General features: G+C 38.4%; 1 protein-coding gene across 1 annotated transcript in view; it reads right to left on the bottom strand.

Annotated features, from left to right (window-relative positions):
• Positions 1–6,821: 6,821 nt before the first annotated feature.
• Positions 6,822–12,909, bottom strand: part of LOC129102640 (potassium/sodium hyperpolarization-activated cyclic nucleotide-gated channel 1) — a 64,603-nt gene continuing 58,515 nt past the window's right edge. Inside the window, 1 exon segment of the mRNA XM_054612874.1 lies at positions 6,822–7,921. Coding sequence (XP_054468849.1) covers positions 6,822–7,921 — 1,100 coding nt within the window.

Here is a 12,909-nt window from a genome sequence, read left to right as displayed (position 1 = left end):
ACTGTATGAAGTTATTCACAAGCCCAACCATGATGTATTTAAAAAAAACCTAACCAATTAGTTTTGTTGCCTAAACCTAACTTTCGTTTTTTAACAAAATGCCCCTTGAATAATAAAGTACACCCGAACGACACGAAAAATATTCACAATTTGTGCCCTTGTACTGGAAACCAATAAATTGCATTTTGTGACTATTTCATGAAATGCCCTGAGACTGTGTTGACTATTCAGAAATCCATCAATTAGCATGTCAGCGGTTGATCAATTTCACAATTTTTGGGGAGTTATTTTGGTTGTATATCCACAGGTTATTAACACATCACACATCCAGTATCTGTATATGAATGAATAGAGAGGAGTGCCATTGTTCCTGGGTTATAAGAGCCATGTTGATGGGACTTTCTGAACCTGTACTGTCAGGAACGTTTATATCAAGCTTTATGGTGATGTAATCGGAATATGGAATACGGAATACAGAATATTTTGCCATGGAGATGAGTAAGCTGTAGCCTGGCTGTATTTTTAGCTTATATTACTTCACATTGTGCTGAATTTACTCAAGAAAATTCTAATGATAATGAGAAGATTTAAAGTTATACGAATGTGGATTTATTGCATGGACGGAGTAATTGCGATTGTTGTGGTGTTTCTGGCAATATGCGTAATGTCTGCTTATTCAGATCTGACTGATTTGAGAAGATGCGAATTGTATGAATTGGTTTTGAAAGGGTTAATAGGTGTGTGTGATGTTAATTGATTTTATTTTTGTCCCAGGCACAGACATTGCTGCTCCTGATGCCGACACCATGAACTGCCGCTGGTTCTAGGTAACTTCACACTGCAGCTCTCAGGTGTTTTGCTATTTACATATTAACAGTGTCTTCAAGAACAGCATGCACTATTTACTCATGCATATTGAGAAGTCATTCCTTGCACATAAAACACTCAGTTGCTCAGTGTTCACAAATAGAAACAATTTATGCAGAAATAACAGAGAGGGAACTATGAGGAGAATTCTATGTTACAGAAGTCTTCCTACAAACAGATACAGGGATGCAAATATATGCACTGTGCTTAGTGTTCTGGACATTAGCCAAAGGGCAATCATCCTAACGGTGGATATTAAAGGGGACATATCGTTCTCCTTTTCAGGTTCTTGTATTTTAGATCTCTACAAGAACATGTTTACATGCTTTCATTTACAATTTATTTTTTATTTTTTTACTGTCTGTCTGGATTTTCCTGTAATCACAAAACAGTCTTTAAGCCCACCTCCCTAAAAACCCACTCTGCTCGGATCGGGTTGTGAGAAAAATATGTTGCAACTTTTGCAAATGTGGAATCACATGTTTTGTGAGTGAGGCAGCCCATAAAAAACTGACTGGGTGGTCTTATTTCACACTTTGTGGGTCGGTAGGCACTTCAGATACATAAATGAATGTGCACAAGCACTGAAAAAGTGTTTGTTTAATGAGATGACCCCTTTAAAAGAGTCAAACACAATGCAAAAACTAATTCTGATAGGGTAGAACTATAAACTTTGACTCTGGGTCAGTTTGTTTTGTTTCTTTTTAAAGGGGGTAATGATGTTGGGTGCAGGTCCATTAGCAGTGTTTAAGCATGCTAATCAGGCCATTCATTCATCCCATTAAGCCTGACTATCTCTATAATTAAACAGAAGTTGAACAGTTTTACCAGCTGAATGGAAGATGAATAGACGTGCTTTTGTTCCTGGAGTGCACTCACTGTAACGCGCCGAACGATAAAACAGATTTAGATTTAGGTCCAACCAGCTTTTTTCCAGAGATTACGACCAAATCCCATCAGACCGTCTTTTAACAGAATAGAATACAAGCACCCGTCAGGTATGAGGCTTTAAGTTTCATATTTCAGTGAATGTTGATAACCGCAGAAACTCCATTAGCCAAAGAGGGAAATTGTTAGAAAATGGATAAAGGAACAAGAGATAAATCGTATCAATATATATTTTTTTTCTATAATATGATATTACTGTGAAGGGGCTCTGGTCATTAAGGATGCTCCTGTGATGACTTCAGTAAACAATCCTTGGTTGTCATCTTAAGTCACATCACACAAGCTGAAAAATGTATTTCCCCTGAATACAATTAATCACAACTAATGAAGCATAAATGCCTAATTGAGGGCAGTGTGTCTCCGATAACGGAGCTTCAGATCAACTGAAGCATGCGTCACCCTGGTGTAACCCCTGTGAGCCCGGCTTTCAGAGAGTAACCGCAAACCACCTCTGCAATTTGAGCTGTGCTCAATTTCAAGTTGGGAGAGACGAAACAGAAAACCTAGCAGTGTAACGAACTCAGAGCTCATTCATGAGATTTCCTTAAAAGTGATAAAAACTACTGAGAAATATTTGTAAATGTCAAAGTGTTTGACATTAAGGCTGCAAGAAAATTATATTAATCAACTAGTTGTTTTGACAGTGAAACATGTCCAGTTATAATTTCAGAGTTGATGTCTTTAAATGTCTTGTTTTGTCCCACCAACCCCCAGAAAATTCATTGATACAGTTTACTAAAAGATATGACAAAATAAATCATCAAATCCAGATATCTGAGAGGCCAGAAAATGAGTAAAACAATTATTTGATTATCAAAATAGTTGCAGGATATTAGATTAATCAACTAATCGTTTCATTTCTATTAAACGTGTCATTCTAAATACATTTTGGAATAAAAAGTGACACATTAACGTTTATTTTCTTGTCCCATCTATGAGAAACCTGTCTTTTGTATGATGACTATGACAACTGTATGACGAATTTAAGTGACCTTAAGTGACCTTTGGATTTGTAGGTAATCAACGCAAATCCCAGGTGGACCGATTTTTCATCTGGTCTGTAACTACTGACAGACACTATTCCTGAATTCTCTAAAATCCTCTCCATCACTGCTTCATCTCTGAAACCTTCTCCACTTTGACCAAAAACTCCCTCCATCTCCATCGCAACACAAACTGGAATGACATAGAATGACACACACTCGGTTTTTTTTTAAATGACAATATGTCTTTTATTTTCTATGTTTTTAAAGGTTTATTATTTACAAACAAAATAAACAAAAAAAAAAATCAAAAAAGATTTTTTGACAAACACTGTTTGTCTGCATATTGTTGTAAGAAAGTTTACATTTAATCTTTCTTTCATCTGTGTCAAGTAACCAACTGATAGTTCTTCTTGTCTAAGCCTTGGATTACGTAAATGAGCTGAACAATGACCATGTGAGTGGGGTTAAAGAGGACCGAGCAGCTCGTCTGCCTCTCTCTCTCTCTCTCTCTCTCTCTCTCTCCACTGCGCATACATCATCAGTAAACATATGAAACCTATGGTCATCAGAACCAAACCCACATTTGGTTTTCCTCTCTCTCTCTCTCTCTCTCTCTCTTTCGCTCTCGGCATTATTAGTCTCAGTTCCTTTTTGCATCTCTTCTTTTTTATTTTTTTCTCAAAACAAAAAAACTTAAACAAAAAGAAATATACAAATATATGTGCTGGTTTGTTGAGAGTCTCTATACTGCTAATATGTAAGCTTGTTAGTTTGTGTTGCACGTCACCATTAATGCCCGTTCCTGTATGTTAGCTGTGATTGGTATAGTGAAAAAAGCACATCGACGGGAAGCTCTCCCTTCCAAAGGCAAGTATCAAAAACAGCACAAAGCAACAGTGCTGCTATCCATCTTGACTGTGTACTCTAGATCCTATACACTATGGCATATTCACGATTAAGCGCTTTTCGTTGTATGTAGCACCCCCCCCCCCCCCCCCCCCCCCCTCCATCATCTAGAACCTGGTACAGGATCAGGGCAGCACAGATACTGCTCCCTCACTTACTCATTCCACGCCTCACCTAGCTGAAATAATCCGTACCTTTTTTTTTTTTTTTTTTTCTATTAGTAAATCAGAAAGTGCAATTCAAAACAAAAAGGACAATGACTTAGAATGTTTTTCACTTTGGCCAGTTTCCTTCCACACATCACTATTCAACCCCAAAACGTCGGTGGCTAGCTACAAAGGAAAGGTATAAAGGTGCTCCCGAATTCGTACAATGTCTCGTTGAGCATGATATTACTGCTAAACATTGCACTTTTTTTTTTTTTTTTTTTTGTCTTTTTAACTGTACATGAAATTTAAATATTTCTATATAGCTTGACTGAGAATGTTAGAAAAAAAAAAAAAATCCTGCCTCTAGGAGTTCACATTGTGAGTAAAGATACCAATTGGATAAATGGAGACATTTGGCCATCGTTGCTTTACTCCTTTCCTGTCTAAAAAACACTGAGACATAGAAACACAGAGAGTATAGTGAGAATGAACTCGCGGTTGTGTGCAGAAGTGCCCTTCCCTCACCCCCCCTCCTTCCCTTCCTTATACCCCCCACCACCACCGTACGAACCGAGCTCATACTCGTAACAAAAGAAAAAGGATGGAACATGGCTATAGTTTAGGCACAAATACTTAAGAATGTCCATGTGGAAGGTGGATGCTCCTGTTCACACACAGATAACGTCTAGGCAGACATACAATGACAACAAAACATAACATTACATTTAACGTCAACATTTTTGAGATAGTATCTTTTTTTTTTTAAGTATTTGTGACAGTGCATGCTTTCATGACATTGGTGGGTTGACTGCATTGGTACACTATCGACACAATCTGTAGCGAAGACTAGTAATCTTTTTTTTTTCTTTTTTTTCTTTTTCTTTAAACGGCATCTCAGAGGGGCTTAGTCACTCTGAACTAATGGGATGTTTTGGTGCCGTGAAAACTATGACTCTAAATAGTAATTCTGCACGACTGACAGCAGAATACTTTGTCACATTGCACTCGCAGTTTGAAGACCGCAGGGCGGCCGCGTGCACGAGAGACAATCTGGTGTGCGTGCGGGGAAATGGCCTTTAAGCCGCGACGGCTGGCCTGTTTTTAGTTGAGTCATCAAATGCTTTTATTATTGCAAGATTAAAATATTTGAAATCCTTTTTGATAAGAGTCACAGTATTCTGGCTTGACCTCAGTTCAGAGTACCTAAGCCCACATAATGGATTTACATGAGACAGAAACCTTAATGCAAACCAGCATTTCTTTCTCTGAATGTCTCCCCCTTCACACTTGAGTGACTGGATAGCTGACGTCTTTAACTTTAAACATAGGAGTTCAAAGATTTCTCGCCAGGCTCTTCAACTACAGTTAGAGTGATACGACAGCGTACGGTACAGCTTCTACTCAAGAAACAGATTAAATAAAAGAAGGTGATGAATAAAGAAAAAAAAAGCCTCATTTCCGTCCCCGAACAATACATTTCATAAAATGATCAGTCTGACCGTACTATAATAATCATTGTTAAAATGATCTTCTGCAGTTTTTCTGGGAAATGAGGCGATTTAGAAAAGACACATTTACTTCCAATAGGATGACTTTAAAATCAAGTCGTGTATTGTAGGTAAATATATGTTCACGTGACGTGAAAACATAAACAATACTAGTGCTAGGAATAAAATACAGACAGAGAGAACCCTCCTCCTCGTCATCCAATCAGCCGTTTCTCAGCATCAAGTCGCGCCAGCTATTGCATTAAGGTTTGTTCATCTCTTATGAAACATATGTATTTCGTCACTAAAACCTTTTTCGCGTATAGATGATATCCAGGTTCCTGATAGAAGTAAGACATTGTTATGATAGAGAATGCACCACACAGTATCAGTACCACAGTATCTGTAAATACTAGTTCTACAAAAACTATTTACAGCACACATATAGGTAATCTTTATGTCACAGTCTATTGCATAATGGTGATAATCTTTAGTTTATAAATATTATAAATATACACAGAATTTTTTAAGCAACATTACGTAACATCTCAGCCATCTGAAATTAGAAATAGAAAACAATAGCATCCATCCGCGTCTTTCTCCACACTCCATTCTCCTCAGACATTAAACAAAGAAAGCAGCATTTCTATTATCTATTCCCTTTGGACCCATAACACTGTCATGGTTTGTATGTGAGCCGCCGTGGGGTTATAGTGGCTCAGCATACGGTATCTTTTGTCGCTGAGAGCAACATAACACTTAGTTCCGTATCTTGTGTCGGTTTTCTGAAATGAGGGTTCAGGAAACTGGTGTGAGATTCATTTCATGAGTGTGTGCTTTTTGAGAATATTTGTCAGAGTTGCTTGCATGTATTGTTCCACAGTGGTGCCTAAAGCTGCTTAATAGGAGAAGATACATTTTTCTCTTCCTCAATGGTAAGAAAAAGAAAAAGAATGAAGAAGTCGTTGTCAGAATTCCCAATGCACTCCAGTTTTTTAAAAAAAAGCAAAAAGAAAATAAATAAAAAAAAATAAACTTCATACATTGTATATAATTCTTTATATTTCTCAGAAAGGAAGACTCATGTTTTATACTACAGCTTTTAAATTGCCATTGCCAAATATTCTAGTTGGATTTTACACACACGGTCACATGCACGCACAAACACACTCTCACACACCCATACACACAGCGGTATATATATATTTATATATATATACATATGTATATATATATATGGCGTAAAAAGAAAAGAGAGATGTATCTGTATAATATACATTCTTAAGTTAAGGGAGACAATGTGTCTAAAATATAATACAAGGGTTTGTATGTACAGGGTTTCTATGAGGTTATCTTAGAAGAAAAATTGGAAAGAAACAAAAAACGCTGAAGTTCCTCATCTTTATCTCTTTTTGTTGTATCTCCATTTTTAAAAAATGAATTGAAACTTTAAAAAATGAAAAGGGAAAAAAATGGGATCATAAATTTGATGCAAAACGCATCTTGTCTTGCTCAGTCTCCGTACTGCTCAGGACAGAATCTCTCCTAGATCCAGGGGATTCCCTGTGCTGGGTTGAGGATGATGATGATGATGCTGCTGCCACCGCCGCCGCCGCCGCTGCTGCCACCGCGGCCGAGCGCACCGGGGGCAAAGCTCCCGACGACATCTGCCGGAACAAATTGACCCGCTGGGGCACTGTGGTGCGGATGCCGCCCTGCAGACTCATTCCCTGGATCGCTGCCGCCGCCGTTGGTGGAACCATGGAGGCCAGAGAGTCTCCCGAGGCTGGGTGCACCCGGGGCCCCAGAGATGTGTCATGTGGCAGTGATGGTTGGGAGGCCGATAAATGTCTGACATCTCGACTCAAGCTGCCCGACTGCAGAGCCTGTGTGCTCTTGTGGATGTCCACCCGCTGAGGTGAAGGGACCTGCTGTTGCAGAGGCGACGGCTGCTGCGCCGGAGAGGCCGCGGCTGCAGAAGACGCAGACGGCTGCTGGGCGAGCTGCTGCTGCGTGGAGAGGGACGGCTGGCCGATGGGCTGCTGGAGAAGGGACAGTTGGGACCCTGTGCGTGAGCCGTACTGGAAGCTCCTGCCGGCAAGAGGGGTCTGCACGGGCGGACTGCACATGGCAGCCGTGAAGGAGCAGGGCGACATGATCACTCCCTGCTGCTGGAGCGGGGTCTGTGTGTTGATTGAGGACGAATTCAGGCTGCCGTGGGAGTGACTGGGAGCAGGGTAAATCCCCTGCGCCGCGGCGGCCGCAGCAGCAGGCAGCATGCGGGCAGCAGAGGCGTTGGCGATGGCTGAAGCACTGTAGGTCAGGGGAACAGAGGACTGCTGGAGCTGGCTGGTGCCGAAGGCAGAGGCGAAGGGAGGCTGGGCCGGTGAGTTAATGATGGAGTTTCCTGACATTGGCGTTGAGTTCATCCCGGTGACCGACTGCTTGCGGTCCACCATCATCACCATCTCCCTGTCCTGACGGATAATCTGCTTCAATATCTCGTTCTCCTGCGTGTTGAAAACGCCGGCGTTCAGGTCCTTCTGGAACTTCTGCAGCAGCAAGGAGTTCTTCTTCCCTGTTGGGGTGCAGTCAGGAGAGGTGAGCACATACAGAAGTGGCAAACTCTGGTTGCCCTGAACCACAGGAAGAGGGCACGATTCAGGACAGTAACAACAAAGATGCAGCTTGTATGTTTTAGTAAGAAAACACATTTGAAAGTACATTTGAATTTTTTTGTCACCACATCTTCAATGGAGGAGATTTATCCACTAAATGTATAAATACACTCTTCTAAATTAAACTCTTTCAATCTTACAAGCTGCATCCTTTCAAGTCCACTAACTTTTCTCACATTAAATATAAAGTGTGAAGGACACTGAATGGTAATGACTATGGGAAATATACTGTTTGAGAGGAGTGAAGGACACATAAGGAGACAAAGATTACTGAAAGTGTGACATGATAGCGTAGACTGTGAAGGTGCTGATGTGGACGATGAAACACAGATAGAATACTGATGAGTTGAACCCACACATCACGTCACTGGACAGTATTTGTTGAAGCAAAGACAAAAAGTCTAAAGCTAAAAATATTTAAAGCCACGATCTATTTAAATCACAATAACAACACTGCTAAAACACACCACAAGGACAATTAGAATAACCTTAAAAAAAAAAAAAAAAAAAAGGATAAACAAGGTGACAATAAAAACAAACAAAGAAAGCGACAAATATCTATTCCTAACACACTACCACAGTGGTTACAGAATGTGAATATAATTATACATTATATACATTTATGGAAAACTAAACTTTACTCATCTCACCACAGAATGCCGTGTTAGCATTATAATTCAATTTGCATGGAATTAGCTGAGGCTTCATATTAAGTTTTATAAATAAAATGTTCAAAATACACAGTTTTTTTATACTTTAGTATGAATTTCAACGCAAAATTAAATAATAAGAAAACATTTCCTTTAATACCCTAAAAAAAAAGGATTTTAAAAGTTATTTATTTCTGCTCTGTAAAGGGCATTTTGAGCCCACAGGCCTTGAAACCTTTTCCAGCCAGAGATAACAAAAACTTGAGAGATGGCTTCTTTAAACACTTCAAACGACCACTTTAAGGTTTTTTGGAGCAAAACTGTGGTAAAATGGTAAAGCATGAAGGATGTCTTGAAACTGGTCTTTTGTAGAAAGAATTGTCACATTTGACAATAACACTAATAAAGATTTACCATCTTTACTTTGAATGACTGTGTCCGTATGTACTTAGAGGATGTGTGTTTCCTGTGATTACTGGCGACCTTGTGTATCGACAGGCTGTGAAGCGTTACTTGTCAGTAAAGAAGACAGAGTTGACTTCTAGCGTGCTGAAGGCTTTAGCCACACTCAATCAATCGTTAAGCCCCGTCCTTGAGGGCGAAAGATTTCTGCACCGAGTTTACAGTTGAGCAGCGGGTTTTTTTTCTGGGCGGCTTTCTCTCCGCTCAAGGCTGCCAACAAGCCGTGCATTGGGCTATCAGACAGGATTGATGTGGTGTTTTGCAGCCATTTTAACAGTCACTAAGGGGTTGGGTTGAGGACTAAAAAACTAGCACCAAGCACTGACTATGAGGCTACTGTTGACTTACAAGGCTGCTGTGTTTGCATTTTTAAAGACCACAGGGTTAAACTCTGTAGATTGGAAGGACAACACATGTTTGTTATTCCTGCAAATAGAACCTGTGAAGAGCTGAATGATAGCTGCTAGTTAGACAAAAGGGCTACTGTTAGGATTTCAGGGAAACAAGCGTCGGCCTCTCTCTTCTTGTTTCTCTCCTCCTCTAATCTCTCTTTGACATTTGATCCTCTTCTCTTTCAGTTAAAGGTGGGCAAAATATAAATGGACACTTATCAAACAAGATAACAGACCTTTAGAGCTAAGCCAGTCATTTTAGGAATAAAATTATTCCATTTTACATCTTCTCCAGGACCCTGCTATTTTAAATGCTACATTATAGCTTTAGCAACAGAGAGAAAAGTATCTGAATGGCTGAAGAAGTCTATTGTACCTCGATAGAATATGTTTATATGTACTTTAAAGATTCAAAGTCAAGGTAAACTTTTATGGATTTCATTTTTTAGCAGACCAAAGATCAAGAACTTGACTAACTAACCAGCTGACAGGCTGGAAACATTTTAGTGCTACTTAAGCTAAATCATAGTAAATGTCAGAGTACCTCTATGGAATATATACACAGACTTATAGTAATACCGTAGTTTGATTTGTACCTAGTAAAGACCTTATTCTTATTGATAAAATGGCCTCCTCTGACCGTTAAAATAGTTTTTTACAGTTCAAATTTTTACAGACAGATCTCATAATAAACAGACACTATAAACTTAGATATTTTCGAATTTTCAAAATATCCTGAACAGTTTTCTGCATATGTCTGCAAAATGCAGTTTACCTGATCTATACTATCTAACTGACTTTGAAACACCATCAGATGATTATAAAAAATGAGTATCCTTGGAAATCAAATTAAATAAAAAAAAAAAACAAGTAAAAACATAAACAAAACATTAACACCACTCATGGGTAAAGAAATGTTTCTTTTTTTTTTTTACATACACAACTTTGAATAGAAAATGTATCAGCTATGGGTCAAGTCACCATTTGAGAATAATACAATAGCAGTATTGTGTTAGTACTTCTTCTTTTCTGGCACAATGAAACCAGTGAGATTAGATCAATATAAAAACTTCTCCAATCAATATGATTAAAAAAAATGATAATACAGTAATCAACCCATATCTGACGTGAAAAACATAATTGTGTAAAACAGTCTAAAAGCCAACTAACACGCCAAACAGATAAAAACAAGCAAAACACAAACATCATAATGTTTACAAACATCATATAAATAATGAAGGCTGTAATTGTTAAAAAAATAAAATACATAAATTGTGAGATGCATTCAAGGCGTTACAGAGACACATTTTTCATTCTGACTCTTAATGCAATTTGATTAATAATTTCGTCAATAATTTGTGATAAATTGTTCTGTTCTTTTATGAGTCACTGCAGGAAATGTGTTTTTCTTCAGTTCTTTTTGTTGAGGGTTATTGATAGAACTTATTTTAAAGAGGATAAGTGTTGTGAATGTGTGCGATAAAATTACCCTCAATGGATTAGATAAACTTTTGCCCTCCACATGTAGTCAACATTACTGTAGCTGTGTCCAAATACAGTTCGAAACTTTTTCTTTGTTTTGTGTCAGAAAAGTTTTAATTTCCCCCCAAATTACTTAAACAAAAGACATAATTCATATTTCAAGCAAGACAATCAGAAACAAACATTTTTATTCTATTGGTGAAAACATGAATAAATAATGAAATGGGATTTGTGCATGTATCAAAATGTGTGTGTGGCATTGCATTAGTAAAGGCTTTACTAATCTGCAGACATGATTGTGTTTGTGAATTGCCTTTGAACAAAGGGTTCAAAGATTCAATATAAAATGTCACACAAATAGAGCTGAGCATGTGTTCATAATCCAGTTTAATTATTCTGTGAAAATCTCTAACAAAATAAACATGGCATGTGACACTGAATGAGTAATATTTTGTTTCATTGATTGTCTTAGTTGTTGACATTTTGAATGTGTCCATCAAAACATCTGCAGGACTGGTGTGGGTGACTTGACTTATGTGCCACTGATGCAGGAGCTAAACAGTTAATGTGACCTCCAGCAAGAGGTCAAACTCTTGGGAGGATGATTTTAAGACCGGATCCATTTAGCAAGCCTTTATAGGTCAATTTGTCCCTGTTCGAATATTGGAATTGGAATAAAGTGTTTACCTGATGCCTACTCGTCGGCCAGGACACTCTTGAAAACGAGATGTGCTCGTCTCAAGACGGACTCCTGGTCAAATAATTTTTAGATAGATAAAAGATAATGTCAAATGTGCAACACGTTATTGGTTTCAAAGCATGGTCACTTTTCTTCTTTCCTTTTTTTTTAAGAGCAAGACAAGCATGTAACCAAATGCAGTTCATATATAGAAACGATACAACCAGCACGGATCATGACAGAGTATCTTCCCTCGTATGAGACAAAACCCCCTTCATGGTTAGTCTGAAAGGATGGGTCGAATCTAAATCACTCTGACAAGTGTCAGTCAGAGTGGGCAGCTTTTATTTTGAAACATCTGGCGTAAAGCTAACTCAGCTGGTCATATTAAAAAGGGCAAATGTAGATTTGGACTGTTGAGGCCAAACGTTGTGAACTGACTTCACTACAGGGCAAATAAAGATTTATTATTTTATTTTACGCTAGCCAAAAAATAATGCAACCTTGTCTCCTGTGAATTACGTTCAAATGCCGCTTTTTCACAATTTGTAATTAGTGTTTTAATGTGAGAAGTAGGTGGACATTCATGTGTTGGTGTTGGTGTCTGGATGGATTAAAGGTTTGTGTCCCGTATTAAACAAAAAATCTGTGTTGTCATTTGAAAAATTCAAACCACATTCTTTCTCTAAACTTTACCAAATAGTTTAATTTGCATCAGTTGTCATCAGCATATATTGTAGGATAAACACTGATGTTGAACTTTTAGAAGATTTGCATAATGTAAACTTTTGCAGGTTAGTATGAATTTTACAAATGTGTTGTCAGATATTTTGATATAATCCAGTCATCCAGGCACCATTATGTCCCCCCCCCAAAAAAAAACAGATTATATATGAACGTAATTCTGAGGAGAAAAGGTTGTCTCAACAGTGACAGTGTTTTCTGATTGGCTCTGAGCGGTTTTGTTCCAAATCTGTTGTTCGTTGCTTGTCGCTGACTTGCCTGACACTACAGTATTTCAATGTTGAGTCAACACTACGGTCGCAAAGCAATTCAATAATGACGTGCCTGTGTCCGGCAAAAATAATACACAGATACAAAGCCATGACAAAGAAAAACAACAATAACAGATAGATAAGTAGAGATACAGACTGCAAGCTTTAACCACTGATATAAGACAACATTGGCACACTGTCATTTTGCTACTTTACCTCTAGTTTTGC

The sequence above is a fragment of the Anoplopoma fimbria genome, chromosome 14 (genome assembly GCF_027596085.1).
Source record: "Anoplopoma fimbria isolate UVic2021 breed Golden Eagle Sablefish chromosome 14, Afim_UVic_2022, whole genome shotgun sequence".
Taxonomy (NCBI): domain Eukaryota; kingdom Metazoa; phylum Chordata; class Actinopteri; order Perciformes; family Anoplopomatidae; genus Anoplopoma; species Anoplopoma fimbria.
The sequence above is the reverse complement of the archived record's forward strand: the minus strand, read 5'-3'. Positions and strand labels throughout refer to the sequence as shown.